This window comes from Oryctolagus cuniculus, chromosome 7 (assembly GCF_051225735.1).
Source record: "Oryctolagus cuniculus isolate XC-2025 breed Fujian yellow rabbit chromosome 7, ASM5122573v1, whole genome shotgun sequence".
Lineage (NCBI taxonomy): Eukaryota > Metazoa > Chordata > Mammalia > Lagomorpha > Leporidae > Oryctolagus > Oryctolagus cuniculus.
Genome location: NC_142873.1, coordinates 78,523,964 through 78,546,006, shown reverse-complemented (window position 1 = coordinate 78,546,006; position 22,043 = coordinate 78,523,964). Strand labels below are relative to the sequence as shown.

Below are 22,043 nucleotides of genomic sequence, written 5' to 3'. Positions count from 1 at the left end.
AGAGCCTGAAACTCAGTCCAGGCCTCTCACGTGGGTGGCAGGGATCCAAGTGCTTGAGCCATCACCTGCTGCCTCACGGGATGCACATTAGCAGGAAGCTGAAATGTTATGTACGGTCAGGAAGTGAACACTCCTGTATGGGATACAGGTGTCCTATGTGCTTTACCAAATGCCTGACATCTCTTTTGAAGCAGTTTTTACAGATGCTGGAGAAGAACCAAAGGAACCAGTAACAGAAGTAAAGTACAGAGAGAAACTGGATTTTTTCCCCTGAGATCCCGTAGGCATAACTTAAAAAAAATTTTTTTAATCTATTTGAAGGAGAGAGAGAGACAAAGAGTGAGAGCGAGAGAGAGAGAGAGAGAGAGAGCGCTGCCACCTGCTGGTTCACTCCTAAAATGCCCACAATGGCTGGGGCTGGGTGAGGGCTATGGCCAGTAACTCAACCCAGGTCCGTCATGTGGGTGACAGAAACCCGACTATCTGACTCATCACCTGCTGCCTCCAGGGGTCTTCACCGGCAGGACGCTGAAATCAGGGGCTAGAGCTGGGAATCAAAATCAAACACTGTGATGTGGGGCAAGCATGTTAGCCACTAGGCTAGCCACCTGCTCTTTAAGCACAACCTTCTAACATGAGCCTAATTTATTAGGTAACATAGTTGCATACATACTGATGTATTTTATTAACATTATTTTACAGTTTGTCAATAATTAATTAGCTCAGCAGATTATATTTCTCAAAGAGGGCTACAATAAACCCATTCTGCCTGCCCTTCTAGAACCATCCAACTGCTCCCATTGGGAAGTAAAATCCTTGTCTGTCCTCTCTTGAGTGGGTCTTTTTGATGACCTGAACCAACACAGTACTGTGGAAGTCATTGTATGCCAGGCACTTCTACATTGTTCTCTGAGAAACTCCATCTTGGAACCTAGCCATTCATTCTTTTAGGAAGCCTGGAAATCATAGGCAGGCCTATGCAGAAGGAACCATGCTCCTAACCAAGAGCAAGCTCCCACTTGCCAGCCATGGGAATGAGCCATCTTGAATGTGGGGCCTGTTGACCCAGCTGAGCTGCTTCAGCTGACACTGAATGGGGGAGAGGTACACTTGCAAAGCGAGTCCTGCCAAGTTGCTGATTCCTGTGCAAAATAAATGAATACATTTTCATTCTAAAAGCCTCTGTATTTGGGGGTAGATTGTTACAAATTGATAAATGGAATATGCAGAATAAATGATCAGAGATAGTGTGCTTGCCGTAATAGTCATTTCACACCAAACTCTGTTCTGCATGCTGGGAATATAATAGTGATGGATTATTTTTAAATATTTATTTATTTATTTGAAAGTCAGAGCTAGAGAAAAAGAGAGAGAGAGAGAGAGTGAGAGAGAGAGAGAGAGAGATCTTCCATCTGCTGATTCATTTGTCAAATGCCCACAACAGCAGACTGGAGCTAGGAACTCCATCTGCATCTCCCATGTGGGTGGTAGGACTCCAAGGTGAGCCATCATCCACTGCCTTCCAAGTACATTAGCAGGAATCCAGATTCTAAGCACAGAGTAGAATGTGGGACTAGAACTGGCTCACTGTTATGGAATGCAGGTGTCCCAAGAGGAGGCTTAATTCACTGTGCCACAATGCCCACCCCAGCCATGTTTTAAGCCTGAAAGAATTGGCAAAAATAGAGCAGGAAGGGAGGGGCGGGGAGGAAGGGAAGAAGGGAATATCATTATATTTCTAGAATTGTACCTGCAAAGTGCATTGAATTTGTTAAAAACTAATCAAATAATAATAAAAAAAAAGGCTGTAGCTACTTTGGATAATTACAGGAAAAATGTAGACACAGAAATTTACTTCCCAGTAGGATTCCCATCATGGAACACATTCCTGCCCAGCTGCTTCTTTCTCCTTATTTCTGCCCTTTCTCAATCTAGTGGCGATAAGAGGTTTTTCAGGCAAGTAGTGTGATGACAACCATCCTTAAAGCAACATTAGCCTCTAAAGTATAGCAAACCTCAGACTTTTCTTAATGACTTGCTAAACCTGGCCTCTAGGGAACCATCTAAGTATTACAAAATCATTTAAATGTTTTAGCTTTCACATACAGTTTTAAGTAACCATATGATAGATTGGTGTTTAACTGTCCAGATTTGTCCTAAGAACTGCCTTGTGAACTCCTCCTATTTCTAGTAATATGGGCTTTGAGTGAACAGAGTTTTGTACATCTTCATTTTCTGAAGGATTATAATGCTTCAGGCTCAGCATGATTGTGGGGAGCAACTCGGACTAGACTAAGTTACTGGAATTAAGACTTATTCTATGCATCTGCTCTCCCACAATATGGCGCTGGGAGAGGAGAAAACAGCTTCTACACAGCTGCCTCCAGTTCAACCAATAAACTGTGGGACCTGCTCCTGATTGGAGGAGAGCAGCGTACTCGGCGTGTGGGTAGCAGAGTTGGGATTGGCGGAGGAGGACTATAAAGGAGGAGAGAGAGAACATGCACGAGGAACATCTAAGAGGAACATCTAAGGGGAACACCTATGCAGCCCCCGAGAGAGCCGGCCGGCGGTGTGCCGCTCCCCTGCGGAAGTGGGGAATGCGGCCAGGGGGAACTGCCCTTCCACGGAGGTGGAAGGGACAGTAGCCAACCCGGGAAGAACCAGCAGCAAACCCGGGAAGGGCCGAGCAGACGAAAGAACAGCGCAGGGTCCTGTGTCGTTCCTCCACGAAGACGGGGAGCGACATAATGGTGCCGTGACTCGGATATAAAACCTAGGCAGGGTTTAGTGTCGTCCCCCCACGAAGAGGGGCAGCGACACATGATGATCTAGAAAATAACCGTTTACTAGTTGTAGTTTCTTCTTCATTTTTAAAATGAAGTAATTAATGTAAAAGAGAAAGAGACAAAGAATGAATATCTCCAAATACCAGCAATGGGTAGGGCTGGACCAGGTTAGGACAAGGGCTGTGCTGGGCCACGTGGTGGGAACCCAGCTACTTGAGCCATCGTTGTTGTTCCCCAGGGTCCACACTAGCAGGAAGCTGGAGTCAGGAGCCAGAGCTGGGGATCAAGCCCAGGTACTCCAAGGTGGCACCTGGGCATCTTAAACACAAGCTAAATGCTCACCCTTTCTTCATTTTTAAACAAAGCTAGTTGTAACTGGTCAAGCCAAAGAATGTTCACAATTCAGTCAAACAAAAACATGTTCAAAGTCAAATACACACATTTGAAAATTTTCAGAGTACCAGTTCCTTCTTTTAGCACAGTTTTAAGGCAGTCTCAGAACTGGAAACTATGCTGAATACTGCCTGTGTCCCACTGTGATAGGCTGTGGCGTGCATTTCTTCAACTGTACAACGAGGAAAATGATATTATCTTCTAGACTAGTTTAAAGGATTAAATGAGATAATGTAATAAATGCTTAGCATCGACCCTGGCACATACCAAGTTCTCAGTAAATGCTTGTTATTTTTAATATATAGAAGCCCAAAGCTCCCTTTGTTTTCTGCACACAACTTCTCCCCGCAGTCGAGCCCAAGTCATTGGGATCAACCACAGATCAGCGGAAGCAGGGGCAAGTCCAGCACAGCAGTGGAGCTGGAAGCAGGGCAGGCATTTCGGGGACTGTTGTCTCTGGGGAATGTGGAGTTGCCAGAAGTACTCCCTTTAAGCCAGGCAAAAGGGAAGCTTGCTCTGGCCTTGGACTTTTATGAAACCCTGCATATCACAAACACACAGAAAAGTCACTGCATTAAAGAATGCATTCAAAACAGAAACAGTGTTATGACCACAGACGCTCCTTTCACTGAGGACTTGGCCCTCAGCTCTCACTAGAAACTCTAAGCACCAGCCCTGGTAATCAAAACCCTCCAGGCCCCAGGCAAAGGCCACTCTGCCTTTCTTGTGCTGGGTCCTCAAGACAAAAGGCAATTGTGTCTGAATGCCATGAAGAGTTTTAGGGTTTGTGCTGCTGTTGACATTTGAAATGGACACCGCTTTGGCGCACACAAGGATCTGAGTAATGGAATTTTTCTTTCTGTTAGAGGAAAAACACAGGCAGCAGCATCACCAGCTACACCACAGCTACGGCCCCTGTCTTTATCTTGTCAATCACACAAACATCACTAACCTATCAACAGAACAACCTGGCATGCTCAATTATAATTGCCTTTTATATTTTTGGTGACTTTCAGTCCCACTAAAAGCTGTAGTTTTACGGGAAGGAGTTAGCTTAGTGATCAAGACAATGGTTACAATATCCGTGTACCACTTTAGAGTATTTGGGTTTGATTCCCAGCTCTGGCCCCTGACTCTAGCTTTCAGCTAAGGTAGACCCGGGGAGGCAGCCTGATGGGCCAAGTGATTGAGTTCTGTAACCCTAATGGGAAGGCTGGATTGAATTTCTGCTTCCCAGTTTCTTTTTTTCTTTTCTTTTTTTTTTTTTTTTTTTGACAGGCAGAGTGGACAGTGAGAGAGAGAGACAGAGAGAAAGGTCTTCCTTTGCCGTTGGTTCACCCTCCAATGGCCGCCGCGGCCGGCGCGCTGCGGCCGGCGCACCGCGCTGATCCGATGGCAGGAGCCAGGAGCCAGGTGCTTTTCCTGGTCTCCCATGGGGTGCAGGGCCCAAGCACCTGGGCCATCCTCCACTGCACTCCCTGGCCACAGCAGAGAGCTGGCCTGGAAGAGGGGCAACCGGGACAGAATCCGGCGCCCCGACCGGGACTAGAACCCGGTGTGCCGGCGCCGCTAGGCGGAGGATTAGCCTAGTGAGCCGCGGTGCCGGCCTGCTTCCCAGTTTCAGCTCCCCTTTGTTCTGGGCATTTTGGGCATTTGGGGAGCGAACCAGTGGATGGATGGGAGCCTGCTCTCTGCTCCACTCCTCTTTTCTCTACCTCTCAAATAAAAAAAAAAAAATCATAGCTTTAGATGTATTTTTTTTGCTTTAGATGTATTTTTAGAAATAAACAAAGTTTATTCTTTCTTTGGGTATTTTTTCCCTAGATTAAAAATACAGGCTTGAAGTATGAAAGAATTTTCTCCAGTGGATACATCTATAAAGTAGATCCAACTGTAAAGCAGTTCACTCTATTTGCTGCCCTTTAGTGTAAAACTACAAACTCACGCAAAGCAAAAACTGATCACAAAGAAAAACATTTGAAAGTAACATGATACTTTATAAATGTTGATAAGTATTATATATATTATATACAGCATATTTGGAAATACATACAAATTATAGGATGATTAAATTGAGTTAATTCACATATGCACCATTTCACCTATTTGTCATTTTCTTGCAGTAACAATGCTTAAAATCTACTCTCAGCAATTTTCGAGAATATAAACCATTGTTATAACTTCAGACACCATGTTGTGCAATAGATCGCTCCGCCCCATTCCTCGGTCTGACTGAAATTTCGTATTGTGACTTTTTATATCATGATTATGAGTGTTGGTGGTTTCAGTCCAGAACCAGCTGATTAGGGCAGCATGCACCTCAAATCACAATACATGGGTAACATCTTCAAAATTGTTCCACATATTGGTGTTACATCATCAAACCATCACCACCAGAGGTAAACATTGCTGACTGCCGACTTCCTTCTCTCTCTCTCTGAGTCACAGACAGCAGAAACTGCCTTCTCACAGTGGTTCCGGGAGCAGGCAGTGTGAGAACGCGGTGCCAGCAAGGCGGGTGTTGCCACGGGCTCTCTGCCGGGTTGCAGGCTGCCGACTTCCGCTGTACCCTCAAATGGTGGCGAGCAGAGAGAGCTGCTGATGTATTTTCCACTTGTAACAGATGTTTGATAGGTTTGATGGCACTGAATTCACTTTCATTTTAAATAATAAAAGCTATGCTCCCCCAAATCTCTCTCTCTAATTTTTAATTATTTGAAAGATAGAGAGCGAGGGATGGAGGGAGAGAAAGATCTTCCATTGCTGGTTTACTTCTCAAATGCCTACAAGGAAGCCAGGGGCCTGGGACTCAATCCCAGTTTTCCACATGGATTCAGGGACCCAAGTACTGCAGGCATCACTGCTACCTCCCAGGTGCACGTAGGCAGAAAGCTAGGATTGGAAGTGGAGCAAGCACTTGAACCAGGCTACTATGATATGGGATATGATGTACCAAGCAGTGTCTTTTTTGTTAAGATTTATTTATTTATTTGAAAGGCAGAATGAAAGAGAGAGAGAATACGTGAGCTGGCGCGTGCTATCTTCCATCTGCTGGTTCTCTCCCCAAATGGTTGCAGGGACAGGCTGAAGCCAGGAACCAAGAGCTCCATCGTCATCTCCCACATGGGTGGCAGGAGCCCAAGCACTTGGGCCATCAGCTGCTGCCTTCCCAGGTGCATTAGCAGGAAGCTGTACCAGAGGCAAGGTAGCTGGGACTCTGATATGAAGTGGCACAATGATATGGGATGCTGGTCTCCCAAGCAGTGTCTTCACCACTGTGCCAAACTGCCCCTTAACCTGTCTCGATTGTTTCCTAAGCCATTTGTTGAAAGTTGCAGAAATAATGGTCATTTCTCCAAAATATTTCAGCATGTGTTTCCTTAAAAACAAGAACTCACACTCATAATTATGATGTGTCTATCACATCTGAAATCAACACTGATTCATTAGTGGCATTTAATCCACAAACTCCATTCAAATTTCACTGATTGCTCTGACAATGTCCTTTGAACGAAATAACTAAAAAGCCTTCTCTCCTCCTTTCTTCTTTCTTGTCCAGTACGCAATCTGACATCATACATTGCATACGGTTGTCCCGTCACTTTGCTCCTTCAACTCGGAATACTTCTTTACTTTATCTTTCACAATCTCATCACTTTTTTTTTTTTTTTTTTTTTGACAGGCAGAGTGGACAGTGAGACAGAGAGAAAGGTCTTCTTTTGCCGTTGGTTCATCCTTCAATGGCTGCCGCGGCCGGCAGGCTGCGGCCGGCACACCGCGCTGATCCGATGGCAAGTACTTCTCCTGGTCTCCCATGGGGTGCAGGGCCCAAGCACTTGGGCCATCCTCCACTGCCCTCCTGGGCCACAGCAGAGAGCTGGACTGGAGCCGGGACTAGAACCCGGCGCCCATATGGGATGCCGGCGCCGCAGGCAGAGAATTAACCAAGTGAGCCGCGGCGCCGACCCCCAATTTTCATTAATACCCAAGAGCACCTGTGCAACTCTGTTAGGTGAGACACATTCTCGCTTGAGGTCCTTTTCTGTTTGTTTACTTGGATCGTTCTCTTCAGTCTCCACGTGGAGAATGGGGAAAGGAAACGACTCATTCTCCCAGTTACAACTAGTTTTAACATAATAAGGACTTAAAACTTCAAGCATACCAGTTCAGAATGGTGGAAGAAGAGAAGAGGAATGCAGGTGATAGGAATCAGGGCAGCCGATGGAGGGAAAGGGAGACCCGGGAGAGAGCAGTCGTTCTCTTACTGTGTAGCAAGTACCGAGCGCTTGCTCAGGGTCCACACTGCGCCAGGTGCTGGAGAGCCACAGGTGCACCAGACGGCGGGGCCCAGCCGCCGAGTTTACAGTCTGTAGTGGGCTGAAGCACGTGCGAAGGTGCGTGGGAAAGGAGGGCGCTGGCCCCGATCCCAGACTTGGGACTCTCAGCAGAGCTTCCCGGACCCAGTGGCACCTGTATCCTCTGGACTGGGATAGGTGGTCCAGGATTTTATATAGTCCTAAATAGTGCTTCAGAGCAAATTCATTTTGTTTAACTTTTTTTGGTCCTGTTTACAAAATTAACATGCTATGAAAAAAAAGGTTCTAACCAACAAAGTGAAAGACTCTTGAAATCCGCCGTGTTCCTGCTCACGGTCCACCCTCGGTGGCTCCTCTACTAGGTGCGACGGGACCCAGCGCCGTAGAGGCGTCGTCGCGACCAGACTAAGGCCTGTATTCAGCCTCCAGCCAGCAGGGGGAGAAACGACGCACGCGTAGCAGCCAGCAGCCTCCCTCTTCCGTACGTCGCTCGCGTAATCGTCAGTGCTACATACTGCGCCTGCGCACGAGCTACGGCCTTTTCCCCCCCTGTAGCGCTGCTGGGCCTGCAGGTCTGTGTCGAGCCGCGGTTGCGGGTCTCTGTTCCGCAGGATGGTAAGTGGGCATCTTGATCTTGAGGCTCCGGATGCACGGGGGCTTCTTCTCTTTCCCCGAACCCTAGTTTAGAGACCATTCTGCGCGGCGTAGGGGTCGGATGGCGGTAGATTACCCGCTCTGCTCCGGTCCTGCCTGTGGCTCCCAGCGTGGCCTTAATGGCTGCCGCCCAGTGCTGAGCTGAGCTTGGGGGGAGGGGTTGGCGAAGATGGGGAGCCGGGAGCTGGGGTACTGAATCCCGGAAAGGGGTAAGCATGCGGGGGTAGGGCTGGCTCGTCCGAGGGGGTGCCGGCAGCAAGCTGGGCGGGGAGGGTTGCGTGGAATTGGCCGTAGACTACCCGGGGGATGCGGAGTAAGCGCGGGCTGCCGGATCCTCTGGTCGGGCTCGACCCCCTGCTTCGGGAGTTTTCCGAGGAAGGGTCCTTGCCGGCTAGTTTTTCGGAAGACCTGTCCCCGTGGGCCGAGGAAGTGGCTTTTAAGCCGAAACTGTCAGTGGAGCTTGGATACTCTGGCGTTCCTGGGTTCCGGAAGGGAACCTGGTTTGCCGTAGGTTCTGCTGTCTGCTTGGTCCGTCTCTGGCTCCAGCTGTTAATGAATGTTGGGGTGGAGTTTTAAGATGGGATGGAATGCTGCATTTAAGGGGGAAAATTGCTGAATGTGCTGTTGTCTAAATGAGCGTTACGGGAGGTGAATTAAATTCTTGAAAAACCGTGGGAAGGGAGAGAAATAGGCAGTTTTCTAGAGTTAGGTGTTCGAAGTGGGACTTGGAGAATTCAGCTTGAGGTTTGGTGCCATTGACTACTGCCTAGAAAAGTGCTTTTTAGCAAGGACACCAGTGCAGAAATTTTGAGTAGACATTTAAAAACCCTGAAAAGCAACGAGGGAGTGCTCTTATATAATGAGTCTGACAAATTGGCACCTGCACCTTATATGTGTTAAAACTATCAACTCCGTGACAGATGAACAGTTGAAGAAAAAGCTCGTTTGAAGGTGGGAGCCTACTAAAGTTGACAGAGGGTCTGGACTGGCTCTGGAAGCTCAAGTGATACTTTGTTGCGCTGTTTACTTAAATCAAAAGTATCACCAGCTAAAACATTTACCTTTTTTTCCTTTAAGGGGTTTGTTAAAGTTGTCAAGAACAAGGCCTACTTTAAGAGATACCAAGTGAAGTTTCGAAGACGGCGAGGTAAGAATACTGTCATATGTACAGTATTAGAATGATCTGCAGTGAGAAATTTTTCCTAAACTATATTTTTTCTCTTTTCAGAGGGTAAAACTGATTACTATGCTCGGAAACGCTTGGTGATCCAGGATAAAAATAAGTACAACACACCCAAGTACAGGATGATAGTTCGTGTAACTAATAGAGATATCATTTGTCAGGTAAATTGTATTCTAGACAAGTGGATGGCAAACCCTCCCCCTTTACTCATGAAGTTGTGTTGGGAGAGCAGAGCGTGTGCTGTAAGGATTAGAAGAACTGTGCGTGCCTCCTTTGAGTTAGTAGTGGTAGCTCTGGAGTTGGAGCTTGGAAAATGGGTATTTTAAAGATCGTGCTGGGAAATGCTGAGCCAACTGAATTCTATTCATTTCCTAATTTGGAGGAAAGAGAAGGAAACCTCTATATGTGTGTGTGGGTGGGAAGAATTTGAGACAGGTAGAAGGTTCCTGCCCATCCCAATTCCAGTAGAATAATTGCATGTCATGGATTAAGTCCTAATGCTTGCTATATGGCGTTACATACCACTTACTATTGAAGAGGTAGGTAGTAACGAGGGTTAAATGGGATTGCTCTTACTTAGGCTTGTTTGAAGTTCTTACTAAAATGTGCAGAGGTGTCTCCCATGTGAAAGACTCAGACAGTGGCAGTTATCTAGAGTTCTGGACTTTTGTGGGGAAAATTCTACCTGAGGTTGGCTGAAGCTTTGCAGGCACACCCATTCTCTGAGCAGATTAATTTGTTGATCGCGATGTCTACCTTCATACTCAGATTCAGTTAACTAAACAGGAGGCACCTGGAACTTTAAGCTTTTCAAAAGGTGTTTGAAATGGTTGGGTATTCCTCTGACTTTTTAAAGTGCCTTTTATATTCGTTAGCTAATTCAGCTAAGAGTCTTCTACAGTTAGAAGTTAGGAACCACATAATGAGTTCCAAATACATTCTGGTATGCAAAATCTGGTTGGTAGCTTTAGCCTTGCAAACTGCCTCACATTTAACTGCTGTCTAAGTGACCAGGTCATGAGTTACAGTAGGTTGCACAGAGACAAATATTAAGTGATACAGAGCTGTGTTCATCCAATTGTTTCTTTTGTTAATCCTTGGGAAAAGAAGGCACTTAAGTAATGAAACAGTGAAAGCAACAGATGACTGAATCGATTTTTCTCTTCCTGTAGATTGCGTATGCCCGTATAGAAGGGGATATGATAGTCTGTGCAGCTTATGCACACGAACTGCCAAAATACGGTGTGAAAGTTGGCCTGACCAATTATGCTGCAGCATATTGTACTGGCCTGCTGCTGGCTCGCAGGGTATGTACAAGATGATACAGGTCTTGGGTTAGCTCATTGTGTGGGGTGGTTTGATGTTAAGATGTTTGCACATGTGTGATAAGATACCTTCAGTTGTGGCTTCCAAGGACATCAGCAGGCATGATTTTATAAATACATAGTCAGCTGATACAGTGTTTTCCAATAATCTGGGGGAGCAGCTGTCTCTTCCTATTTTCTTCCTTTTGGTGGGTGTTTTCTAGATCAACTCTGTCCAATAGAATTTTCTGCCTTGATGGAATCTGTAATTTGCCGTCTAGCTGGGATACCCACTAGCCACTGCTGAATTCTTGAAATGTGGCTTGAGCTAACAAGGAATTTTTTAACGAATTTGTAAAGACATTGATGGCTACTTAATTAGAGGTGTATTTCCTCTGGCTGTCAGCGTACATGAACTTTTTGTTTGTTTGGATTTTAAAGATTTATTTATTTGAAAGGCAGAGTTACAGAGTGCCAGAGAGATCTTCCATCTGCTGGTTCGCAACCCCCAACTGGCCGCAACATCTGGAGCCGGGCCATCCTCCACTGCTTTCCCAGGCGCATTAGTTGGGAGCTGAATTGGAAGTGGAGCAGCCAGGACTCAGGGTCCATATGGGATTCCGGCTCTGCAGGTTGCAGCTTTACCCACCACATCACAGTGCTGGTTCAGCGTGCATGAATTTAAGCAGACTTAGGGGGATGTACTCCACACCCTCAGGATCTATTTTGATAGGCTGTCACAGTGATTATATGCATAGTGATGGTTGAGAAGCAGTGTCTTTGGATGGGGTGGGGGGTGTTGTGGCATTGATGGGAGGATCTTTTGTTTTAATCCTTTTCCATTGAGTTGGCAACATTTCATATTGCAGGTGTGGCATAAAAATGTGATTTTGCTTTGTTTTTGCAGTTGTAAAGAATATGTATCAGTGTTGAGGACCTATATCTTCATTGATGATAGATAGGGGGGAGGGGATGTTGTCATTGTGTGTGAGAGCAGCTTGGTGCAAAGGCACTATCTGGTAAAACGATCAACCATCACGAGGTGACTGTACCAGCAAAGGAGTGTCCCTGAGTAACAGTGCATTCAAAGAGCAGAACCACAGTAGATGTCCCCTTCAGCCCAGGATCCTCTCCCACCCAAAAAACTTCTTTCAGATTAAGTTAAATAAATCTTCATGTGATCTTTGGTAGTTAGTAGTTGAATTATTAGAGTCAAGTATGACTGAAGAAATGTGAGGTTACCTGAGTAAATGAAGTATGAAAGATCAGATTGGGCATTGAAATAGTGACAACATGAAATATTTTAGAGTGGTTTGAATGTATTCAAATTCAATATTTTAGAGTGATTTGAATGTATTCAAATAGGTATTTACATTGGCTTCTTTGTTAATAGCTTCTCAATAGGTTTGGCATGGACAAGATCTATGAAGGCCAAGTGGAGGTGACTGGAGATGAATACAATGTGGAAAGCATTGATGGTCAACCTGGTGCCTTCACCTGCTATTTAGATGCAGGCCTTGCCAGAACTACTACTGGCAATAAAGTTTTTGGAGCCCTGAAGGGAGCTGTGGATGGAGGCTTGTCCATCCCTCACAGGTAACGTTAGAATTCAAGACCTCACTGCCCCGACTCCAGCAGTTCCCTATCTGTAGCTGTCACTGAATGTCTGCTTGAGGCTAGGGACTCTGCAAAAGGAGCCTGGCAGGAGGACAGAATTGTAACTCATTTTATAAATAGACTGAGACTCGCAAGAAAGAGTGATTTGTCCCACGTTTTGGAGCTAATAAGAGGAGCTAGGGCAGAGTAGAGACCTACTTTTTTTTTTTTTTAAGATGTTATTTACTTGAGAGGTAGAGTTACAGACTGAGAGAACGAGAGACAGAAAGATCTTCCAGCTGCTATTTCACTCCCCAAATAGCCGAAATGGCTAGAGCTGGGCTGATCCAAACCCAAGGGCTGGGAGCTTCTTCTGGGTCTCCCACGCGGGCACAAGGACCTAAGCACTTGGGCCATCTTCTGTTGCTTTTCCAGGCCATAGCAGAGAGCTGGATCAGAAGAGGAGCAGTCAGGACTCGAACTGGCACCCATGTGGGATGCCAGTACCAAAGGCAGAGGCTTAGCCCACTATGCCACAGTGCCAGTCCCAAGACCACTACTTTTTGCATTTGACTTAATTTTTATTAAAAATGAGCAGCTCCATCCTCCTGGAGCTTTGTACATTTTCTCATTCAGAATAATTTACTACAGAAGAGTGTGGGTCCTAGAATAAAAAATTTTAAGAAAGCTTATGAAAAATTTCTAAGCTTAGGACTGAAATAAGATTGCAGGCCATTCTTGGAAGTTGAGGTTATTTAATTTGTAGTTCGTCTGGTTTGAATTAATGATTTTTTTGTTGATTAGATGTATCTTAAATTATTAACTTTTTTTAAAAAGATTTATTTGTTTGTTTGAAAGGCAGAGTGAGATCCTCCATCCACTGGTTTACTCTCCAAATGCCTGCAGCAGCTGAGCTGGCCTAGGCTGAAGCCAGGAGCCTGGAACTCCATCCAGGTCTCCCACAAGGGTGGCAAGTGCTGAAGCACTTGAGCCATCCTCTGTTTCCTCCCAGGGTGCATATTAGCAGGAAGCTGGATTATTCACTTCTTTAGGATGCTTTTATAGGTGATTATGTAACAATCAAAAATGGTTTTAAACAATATTTATTTGTAGTAAGCCTGAAATGTAACCTAGTTAGAATTTTAGTTTTACAATGTATGAAATGGGGGTTCTTTTTTTTTTTTTTTTTTTTTTTTTTTTTTAATTTTTTTTTGACAGGCAGAGTGGACAGTGAGAGAGAGAGACAGAGAGAAAGGTCTTCCTTTGCCGTTGGTTCACCCTCCAATGGCCGCTGCGGCCGGCGCACCGCGCTGATCCGATGGCAGGAGCCAGGAGCCAGGTGCTTTTCCTGGTCTCCCATGGGGTGCAGGGCCCAAGCACCTGGGCCATCCTCCACTGCACTCCCGGGCCACAGCAGAGGGCTGGCCTGGAAGAGGGGCAACCGGGACAGAACCCGGCGCCCCGACCGGGACTAGAACCCGGTGTGCCGGCGCCGCTAGGCGGAGGATTAGCCTAGTGAGCCGCGGCGCCGGCCGAAATGGGGGTTCTTTTTGAGACCTTGTTAAATCTCTTGCAGGGTACTCAGTAAATGTTTTTGCGTGTTTTCTCATTTACTTTCTATAATGGTCAAAATCAGCCTACACTGTAAATTCCTGCTGTTAGAAATAAGGTAGGCAGGTCTTAAATGTCCTAAGAACACTCACTTGACCATTTTGTTACCAGTTTGTTACCTGTGGTCTTGGACAGACAAATCACTTAGGCCACATACCTTGAGGTACCACTGAGAAATGGGCTGAGTTTAGGGACGCTTTATGATGCTGTTCAGGAGACCTTGCCTCGCAGTGATAGAAAGCCATTGCAGCGGATTTTAAAGATGTTTGTGCTGTGAATTTCTTTTCTAACTGGAATTCGGAGATGAGCTGCTGAATGATGATATCCCACTCACTGAGCAGTCAGTAGTTGGTCCTTTGGTTGCATATGATGCAACAGTTGTTTCAAGACGGGACTGATGGCAGCTGCTGATATGAATTCCTGCAATGAACTAGCTCTAATCAATGTATACTAAAATGTGAAAAACTTTATTTTAGTACCAAACGATTCCCTGGTTACGATTCTGAAAGCAAGGAATTTAATGCAGAAGTACATCGGAAGCACATTATGGGGCAGAATGTTGCAGATTACATGCGTTACCTAATGGAAGAAGATGAAGATGCTTACAAGAAGCAATTCTCTCAGTACATAAAGAACAATGTGACTCCAGACATGGTAAAAAATTTACCTAAAAATGGCTTTTTTGGTTTATTTATAGGAACAGGTTTACTGCTTACATTGTTAGGTGGGCTCATAGGTAGTCATGTGAGCTGCCCTTGGTTTAAAATGTAGTTAGAGTGGATTAACAAGTCGGATAAGACAGTGTAGGTAATGTGCTGGAAGTGACTTGTTTCAGGAAGCTTGTTTCCAGCTCCCGGTGCCACCTTTGATACTTTGGCTGTTCTCTCTATAGAAGTCATTCCTGGCGTCAGATGTGTTCTGCTTTGCTTGATTTCAAATGCTAGATTAGAACTAAATTGCACTAGTTTTGAGGCTAAAGGGGAGGAAAGTTGTTTTTGTTTTGTTTTTGTTTGTTTGTTTGTTTGTTTTTTGACAGGCAGAGTGGACAGAGAGACAGAGAAAGGTCTTCCTTTTCCATTGGTTCACCCTCCAATGGCCGCAGCGGCCGGTGCATCACACTGATCCGAAGGCAGGAGCCAGGTGCTTCTCCTGGTCTCCCATGCGGGTGCAGGGCCCAAGCACCTGGGCCATCCTCCACTGCACTCCCTGGCCACAGCAGAGAGCTGGCCTGGAAGAGGGGCAACCGGGACAGAATCCGGCGCCCCGACCGGGACTAGAACCTGGTGTGCCGGCGCCGCAAGGTGGAGGATTAGCCTAGTGAGCCGCGGCACCGGCCGGAAAGTTCTTTATAGCAAACAGGTACTATGTTGTGGCTTTCTAAATAGCTCTGACATGCACACGGAAAGGGAGCTACAGATTCCAGCACTCTGATCTCACATGCACGGAGGGCGCCATGGTTTCTTGAATGTTTACACTGGATGTTTACCAGGACTAAATCTAACCCTCAGGGCCACCTCTGTTGAGAACAGAGTAACTGAAGGTGATGGTATTGTTTTGAAATTACAGTGAGAATGTAGAACACAAATCACATTATTATAAATCTTTCATAAATATAAGTAGATGATGTGTTAAGTAATTGTTTTGCTAGGTTCTTTTCTGTTGGTATATAGTGGTTTCTGTTTGGCATAGCTTTGGCTAACCAGAGGTTTAAAGAGTCATAAATGGGAAGAGATCACTTTATTTGTATTTGTTGAATGCAGTCTGAATAAACACATAGTTTGACTTTGGTTTTAGTATTTTATTTTATTTGCAAGGTTGGGTTACAGAGGGAGAGAGGTCTTCTATCTGCTGGTTCACTCCCCAGATAATGGCTGTAAAGGCTGGAGCTGGGCTGAACCAAAGACAGGAGCTTCATCCAGGTCTCCCACGCAGGTGCAGGGGCCCAAGTACCTGGGCCATCTGCTGCTGCTTTCCCAGGCCATAGCATAGCAGAGAACTGGATGGGAAGTGGAGCAGCTGGGATACAAAACTAGCACCTGTATAGGGTGCTGGCACTGCAGGCGGCTTTACCTGCTATGCCATCAGTAATGTTTCAGACTCCCAATTTGTGCTTTTAGATTTTTTTTTTAAGATTTATTTATTTATTTGAAAGGCAAAGTTACAGAGGGGGAGAGGGAGAGAGGTCTTTCATCCACTGGTTCACCCCCAAATGGCCACAACTGCTAGAGCTGGGCCAATCCAAAGCTAGGAGCTTCTTCCAGGTCTTCCACACAGGTGCAGGGGCCCAGCACTTGAGCCATCTTCTATTGCTTTCCCAGGCCATAACAGAGTTGGATCAGAAGTGGAGCAGCTGAGATTTGAACTGGCACCCATATGGGATGCCAGCATTACAGGCAGAGGCTTTGCCCGCTTTCCAGCCCCTTAGTTTATTTCTCAATGCCTCCCTTAGGCTATAGGAAAGGTAGAATGCTCTTTGGCTACTGTAGTTTCTCACTGGATACTATCTGCCATGGCCTGTTTCTTCCTGTGTACCTGTTAACATCCTCTGCAGTCATCTGAAGTTGTCTTTACCTAGATTGACTGGATCACCTGCATACATAGTTGTGTTTCCTACTTACCCCTTGGAGGGAAGAACCCGATTACTTAGATATGTAAATGACTACTTGAAGTCATGGTTTATTAAATGCAGTGGGTAGTTATGATAGAGTGCTAAAAGAGAGAGGTTAACTTTTAAAGGAAATGTATGTAAAGTCATAAATGCAGTGACATTTTTACATTGTTTACCTTTGCTAAGCTTTTTTTAAGATTATTTTATTTGAAAGAGTTGCAGGGAGATATCTTCCATCTGCTGGCTTATTCCCTAAATGGCCTTAACAGTCAGGCTTGGTTTCTGGGTCTCCCACTTGGATATAGGGGCCCAAGATCTTAGGCCATCCTCTGTTGCTTTCGCAAGCCCATTAGCAGGGAGCTGGATTATAAGTGGGACTCAACTCAATTATCAGCCGGGACTCAAACCAGCGTTCGTATGGGATGCTGGTGCTGCAGGCAGTGGCTTTACCTGCTATACTACAGTGCTAGGACTGCTCCACTTCCCATATGGGATGCCCATAGGGGATGCCAGCGCTTCAGGCTAGGGCGTTAACCCGCTGCGCCACAGCACCGGCACCAAGTAAAAGAATTTAAAAAGTTTTTGTTATTCTGTATTAGGAGCTCAGTATGTGTTTTTGCAGAAATAAGTTTCCTTTAGAGTGACTTGAATAGTTGAGTTCCTCAAAAATATGCATATAGATTTTTCTTGAATAAGATAATTTACATTGCATAAGGTAAAAATTGGGAATCCGGCTTAGGGAAGGACAAAATAGAACATGTAATAGAATACTGTACATTAATGTAGGGCATATGAAGAAACCAAGTACTGTTTGCTTTCCTTTGTTTCAGATGGAGGAGATGTACAAGAAAGCCCACGCGGCTATACGAGAGAATCCAGTGTACGAGAAGAAGCCCAAGAGAGAAGTTAAAAAGAAGAGGTATGTGTCTTATTGTCATGTTTTCAAGAGAGTGAGTTTGAGAGTGGTTCCTGCCTTACTTCATCTTGTGGGTCAAATTCTCAGTATTGTGCAAACTCGATCACTGGCTCTGCATGATGTGGCAGTAGCAAAGGGAACCAGGTTTGCAAAAGTAACTGTGGTGATAGAAATGTTTTAGCCTCAGAAGCTGCTGAGGTGGCCCATTCTATCCCAGTACAGTGCTACTGCATTTTTTAGGGGCTACCTAAAGAAAATAGTTACCTTTTGTTGATCTTTCCTGTTTTGGTTTTTGGATGGAATAAAATATGATACTTAACGAACATCTGAGCACTATACTAACAAGTCTTATTTGGCCATGTGTTAATAGGCTGGGGTTTCAGAAAGTTAAAGATCATAAACAAAGATAAATATTAGAACTTGGATTATTCAGCTTTCATCTGATAATGAAATTTTTCATTTTCAGTTGAAATTAAATATTGTGTCCTTTTTAGCCATAGATTTAAAATATATATACTTAACTTTTTCTTAATTCTTTGTTTTTTAGGTGGAACCGTCCCAAAATGTCCCTTGCCCAGAAGAAAGATCGGGTAGCTCAAAAGAAAGCAAGCTTCCTCAGAGCTCAGGAGCGGGCTGCTGAGAGCTAAACCAAACAACTTTCTATGAAGATTTTTCTGATAAAGACAATAAACTTATTGAAAGCAGCTATTTTGTGTTGAGCTCTTGTTATGAAACTGTAGGAGACACCCTGAAGTGCATTTAAAAGCAGAGGAGTTGACAGTTTGCTCCAGGAAACAAGTACAGGTTTTTCTAGAAAAAAAAATTGGCATGTTGGCTCCAGTAAAGTTGACACCCGTTTCTTGGGCTTCTATTCTCCCTGACAGGAGTTACCGCCTCAGGTTTTTTGAAGTGCAGCTCTTGCTAGAATCTGGCAAGCAACAGACCAGCGATCGATCATTTGGAAATGTTACTTCCATCCATTTATTACAACCAGATGGTTAGTGGGAAGAAAAAGTACCCTCAAAGTATACAAACCTAAAGCATACAAAACTGGTGGTAATCCATGGCTTTATATTTTGAGAAAATTGATGAAGGTCACATAGATTTAACACATTATATTGAACCCGGTGAGACCTCTCCAAAAGGAGGGGTTGTATTTTGTGAAGATGTTGAAAGGTACATGCCAGGGCCTGAATTTACATGGGAAAATGACATGAGAGGAACAAGTATTAAACTTATCACTGGTGGTAATGTTTGATAAGTAAATTTATATGCCAATTTAAGAAATAGCCCTTTGGCCCACAGGAAATGCTGTTGGGAGATAGAATCTCCTGGGATTTCAGTCTTGTCCCTAGAGTTACAAATACCCTAGCTCAGATTCAGAACATGTGGATCTGAACTGGGCTGATCATATGAGGTTAGTTTTTAAGGGCTCAGTCAGCTGGTTGATAATAGGACAGAGCCTTCAAACAGGATAATTAGAAGTATGCATTTCAGCCACAGAAATCTTGAGCTAAAAGTCATGGAAACAATCTGAAGCTTACACAAAACATTGGATGTCTGAGGTTAAAAATGTAATTCTACAATAAACCATGCTATTAACCCAACATCTGTTTGTAAAGGAGTAATTTTAATTTACCTGCTTCGCAGTTTTAAACTTCAGTTAATGTGCAAATTTTACCATGCTAAGACATTAGTACATTTATGTATAAATCTTTTTAAAACAGCAGCTTCAATGCAAATATTTCCAGCAATGGTAATTTGGCTAATAGTCTACAAAACACTTGATGTTTATGGAATGAGGCTTTTCACAGCATTATTTCAGTCATTAGTCAATAGTTAACACAGTGAATGTATTTGGGAAATGTAACAGGGCTTCTAAATGGGGTAGGAATGCAATCTGGACCTGTTGGTCCTACACCTGCCCTTCAGTAATTGCATGTATTTAAGATGACACTTAAGCCTGGGGGAAGTGATCTCTGAATTAGAAGCCATTATTTTTTAAACGCTCAAAATTGTTCAGAAGTGGTGTTCCTACAATGGCAACAGTGTCCAAATGAACTAAGAGTCATTTGTGTAGGAAATTTTCTTCCATAATAATGTTTTTAGGTTATTTAGTATCAAAGAATGTTCCATTTCCATCTGATTTGCTGTGACTTTGAGAGCAATACAAGAATAAAGCTGTTTTTCTAATTCTTCTCGGATTTCGCTGGGAGCACCACGCAGTAGGTAGTCTTTGAGCAACTGACAGGCTTTTGCTAGGTTTGGCTGTATTACTTCGGAAGTACACTTCATTGTACTCTGATCACAGCTAGTTCTGCAATCTGTGCCGTAGACACAGTCCAAATCAGACTCACAGTGACGATCCTTAATCAGTTCCTTCAGGTTTGTCTCTGGCACGATTTTTCTCATATCTACCATTTTCAAATCATACTTCTCATTATATCCTAGGTTTTTGGCACTAGTATCGCACATGAGGAAGTTTCCATAGGGGCCATGGAAAACATCTTCCACAAATTCTAGAAGTCCTATGGCTATTTTAGCCTTTCTAGGCCATGATGGTGTGAACAACTGGTCCATACTTCTCCTGAACCCAGATGGAATAAAAAGCTCAACGACCCAGGGAAGACTTATTCCATAAAGAGAGGTGTATTCAACACTTTCCATCACATAGAGGTCACCACAGAACCCCATTAGCTTGGGGGTGTGTTCTTTGTCTTGCAGGATCACCATGAGAAGAAATTCATTGAGCTGAAGAAGAGCCCACGCTGACTTTGCTTCTCCCAGGGAAACCTGGCCATCTTTGTCTCCATCAGCCACTGTCAGGATGAGGTTAACCAGTTCGGAGAGGTTTCCTTGGTCACCCAACTTTGCCTGTCAAGAATTATACAGAAGGAATAAAAAACTAATTCCCCATCACTGAACTTCCTATGTGAGCATTATGGTCATGCTAGTAACCTTTCCTGTGAAGGACAGGGGTGCTCCACCTGCTGGTTCACTCCCTAGATGTGTGCCAACGGCCAGGGTTGGGTCAGGCCAAAGCCAGGGGCCCAGAACTCCAGCTAGGTCTTCCACATGGGTGGCAGGGACCTAAGTAGTTGAGTGAATCTGCTGTCTCCCAGGGTGCACATTAGTAGAAAGCTGGATTCAAAGCACTCCAATATGGGGTTTGGGCATCCCAAGTGGCAAGTTAATAACCACTATACCACACACCTGTCCCATCCTGGCAATAATCTTGTTAAATTTAACAGGTTATATCTCCAAATACTTACGATGTTTCATAAGCAAATTAGAACCATGTTGTAGGGAAGGGCATTTGGCACAGCAGTTAAGATGCCGCTTGGGATGCCTGCATTCTATATCGGAGTACCTGGGACTGAGTCCTGACTCCACTTCCAATGCAGCTTCTGGCTAATATGCACCTTGGGATACAGAGGTATTGGCTCAAGTACTTAAGTACCTGCCACCCACATGGGAGACCTGAATGCAGTTTCCCTGGGCCCATGGCCATGGCTCTGTTGACGGCACTTGAGCCATCATGGGCGGCTTTCCCAGGCACATTAGCAGGAAGTTGGATAGGAAACAGAGCAGCCAGACACGAGCTGGCATTCTGATACAGGCTGCGCCGCAAAGGCCAACCCCTGTATCTCACCCTTTTTTGTATCAGTTGTAACGTCAAACTCTACAGTCTGGGTATTTAAGGAAACCCTCTTATACCTGGACATTTTTTTTTGCTATTAATGTTAAAGTAAACATCTTCCAATATGTGTATTTTTTTAAATTATTGCCCCAATGATGGAGACCCTGATAGAGGTCAAAGCATATCAGCTTTTCAGTGTTTTAGCATGAGGTCCCGCCAGTGCCTTAGGAAGAGTGTGCGTCCCACTAGCAACATGTGAAGAGATATCCTTACCTTAAAGAGACTGTAGACCATTTCTTTGAATTTCTGCACCGTGGTTCCCCTTGTTGGCTTGTCAAATAGCACTATTTCTTTTCTAGGTTCCAGTTCAGTTCCAAAATCAACATGAAGCGCTTGTTCCATTTGACATTTCACAACACCTGGTAGATTATCCCAAACCCCTAAATACATCTACATGAAGAAGAATGACATTATGCATTACGCTGAGTAGAAAACTACAAAAATATAGCACAGTATTTTTACGGTTCAGCTCCTCTTTAAAAAAAAAAATTACACAAGCCAGCATCACAATTCTGAGATTGAGCTATGACTGTCTGCTTGTTTATTTATCTACTTTTAGTTATTTCTTTAAAGATTTATTCATTTATTTTGAAAGAGTTATAGAGAGGGAGAGAGAGACAAAGATAAAGATTGTCCATTTGCTGGTTCATTCCCCAGATGGCTGCAATGGTAGCACTGAGCCAGGCGGAAGCCAGGAGCTTCATCTTGGTCTCCTATGTGGCTGGCAGGGGCCCAAGTACTTGGGCCATTTTCTGAGGCTTTCCCAGGTTAACAGCAGGGAGCTGGATCAGAAGTGCAGCAGCCAGGACATGAACCAGTGCCCATATGAGATGCCAGCATTGCAGGTGGCAGCTTTACCCAATACACCACAATGCTGGCCCATATTTATTTATTTGAAAGGCAGAATAAGAGAGAAAAATATCTTCCATCCACTGGTTTCCTTCCCAAATGCCCACAACAGCCAGGGCTGGCT

At 44.6% G+C, this 22,043-nt stretch overlaps 2 protein-coding genes and 2 non-coding genes across 8 annotated transcripts in view; 3 read left to right on the top strand and 1 right to left on the bottom strand.

The window, feature by feature from the left end:
• Positions 1-7,992: 7,992 nt before the first annotated feature.
• RPL5 (ribosomal protein L5) lies at positions 7,993-18,074 on the top strand. Its single transcript, NM_001195679.2, has 8 exons — positions 7,993-8,113; positions 9,230-9,299; positions 9,381-9,496; positions 10,508-10,642; positions 12,033-12,235; positions 14,323-14,500; positions 17,285-17,373; positions 17,918-18,074. The coding sequence occupies exons 1-8, from the start codon at positions 8,111-8,113 to the stop codon at positions 18,015-18,017; spliced, it is 894 nt and encodes a 297-aa protein (NP_001182608.1). The 5' UTR covers positions 7,993-8,110; the 3' UTR covers positions 18,018-18,074.
• LOC127493814 (small nucleolar RNA SNORD21) lies at positions 14,157-14,251 on the top strand. The gene has a single exon (XR_007924352.1). It is a non-coding gene; the product is annotated as a small nucleolar RNA SNORD21 (small nucleolar RNA).
• Positions 17,462-17,594, top strand: LOC127493819 (small nucleolar RNA SNORA66). The gene has a single exon (XR_007924358.1). It is a non-coding gene; the product is annotated as a small nucleolar RNA SNORA66 (small nucleolar RNA).
• A 253-nt stretch (positions 18,075-18,327) lies between the features above and the next one.
• DIPK1A (divergent protein kinase domain 1A) overlaps positions 18,328-22,043 on the bottom strand; it is a 112,457-nt gene continuing 108,741 nt past the window's right edge. For all 5 annotated transcript variants that reach the window (XM_070078033.2, XM_089300348.1, XM_051857501.3 and 2 more), the window contains 2 exons: positions 21,284-21,460; positions 18,328-20,244 (listed from right to left, as the gene is read on the bottom strand). In XM_070078033.2, coding sequence (XP_069934134.1) covers positions 19,432-20,244; positions 21,284-21,460 — 990 coding nt within the window. In that variant the 3' untranslated portion in view covers positions 18,328-19,431. The remainder of the gene's footprint in view (positions 20,245-21,283; positions 21,461-22,043) is intronic.

Excerpts from the sequence above, each read along its gene's own strand:
- RPL5 (NM_001195679.2), top strand. Across the intron at positions 9,300-9,380 it reads GAAGTTTCGAAGACGGCGAG|AGGGTAAAACTGATTACTAT; the intron begins GTAAGAATACTG and ends TTCTCTTTTCAG. Across the intron at positions 12,236-14,322 it reads GGCTTGTCCATCCCTCACAG|TACCAAACGATTCCCTGGTT; the intron begins GTAACGTTAGAA and ends ACTTTATTTTAG.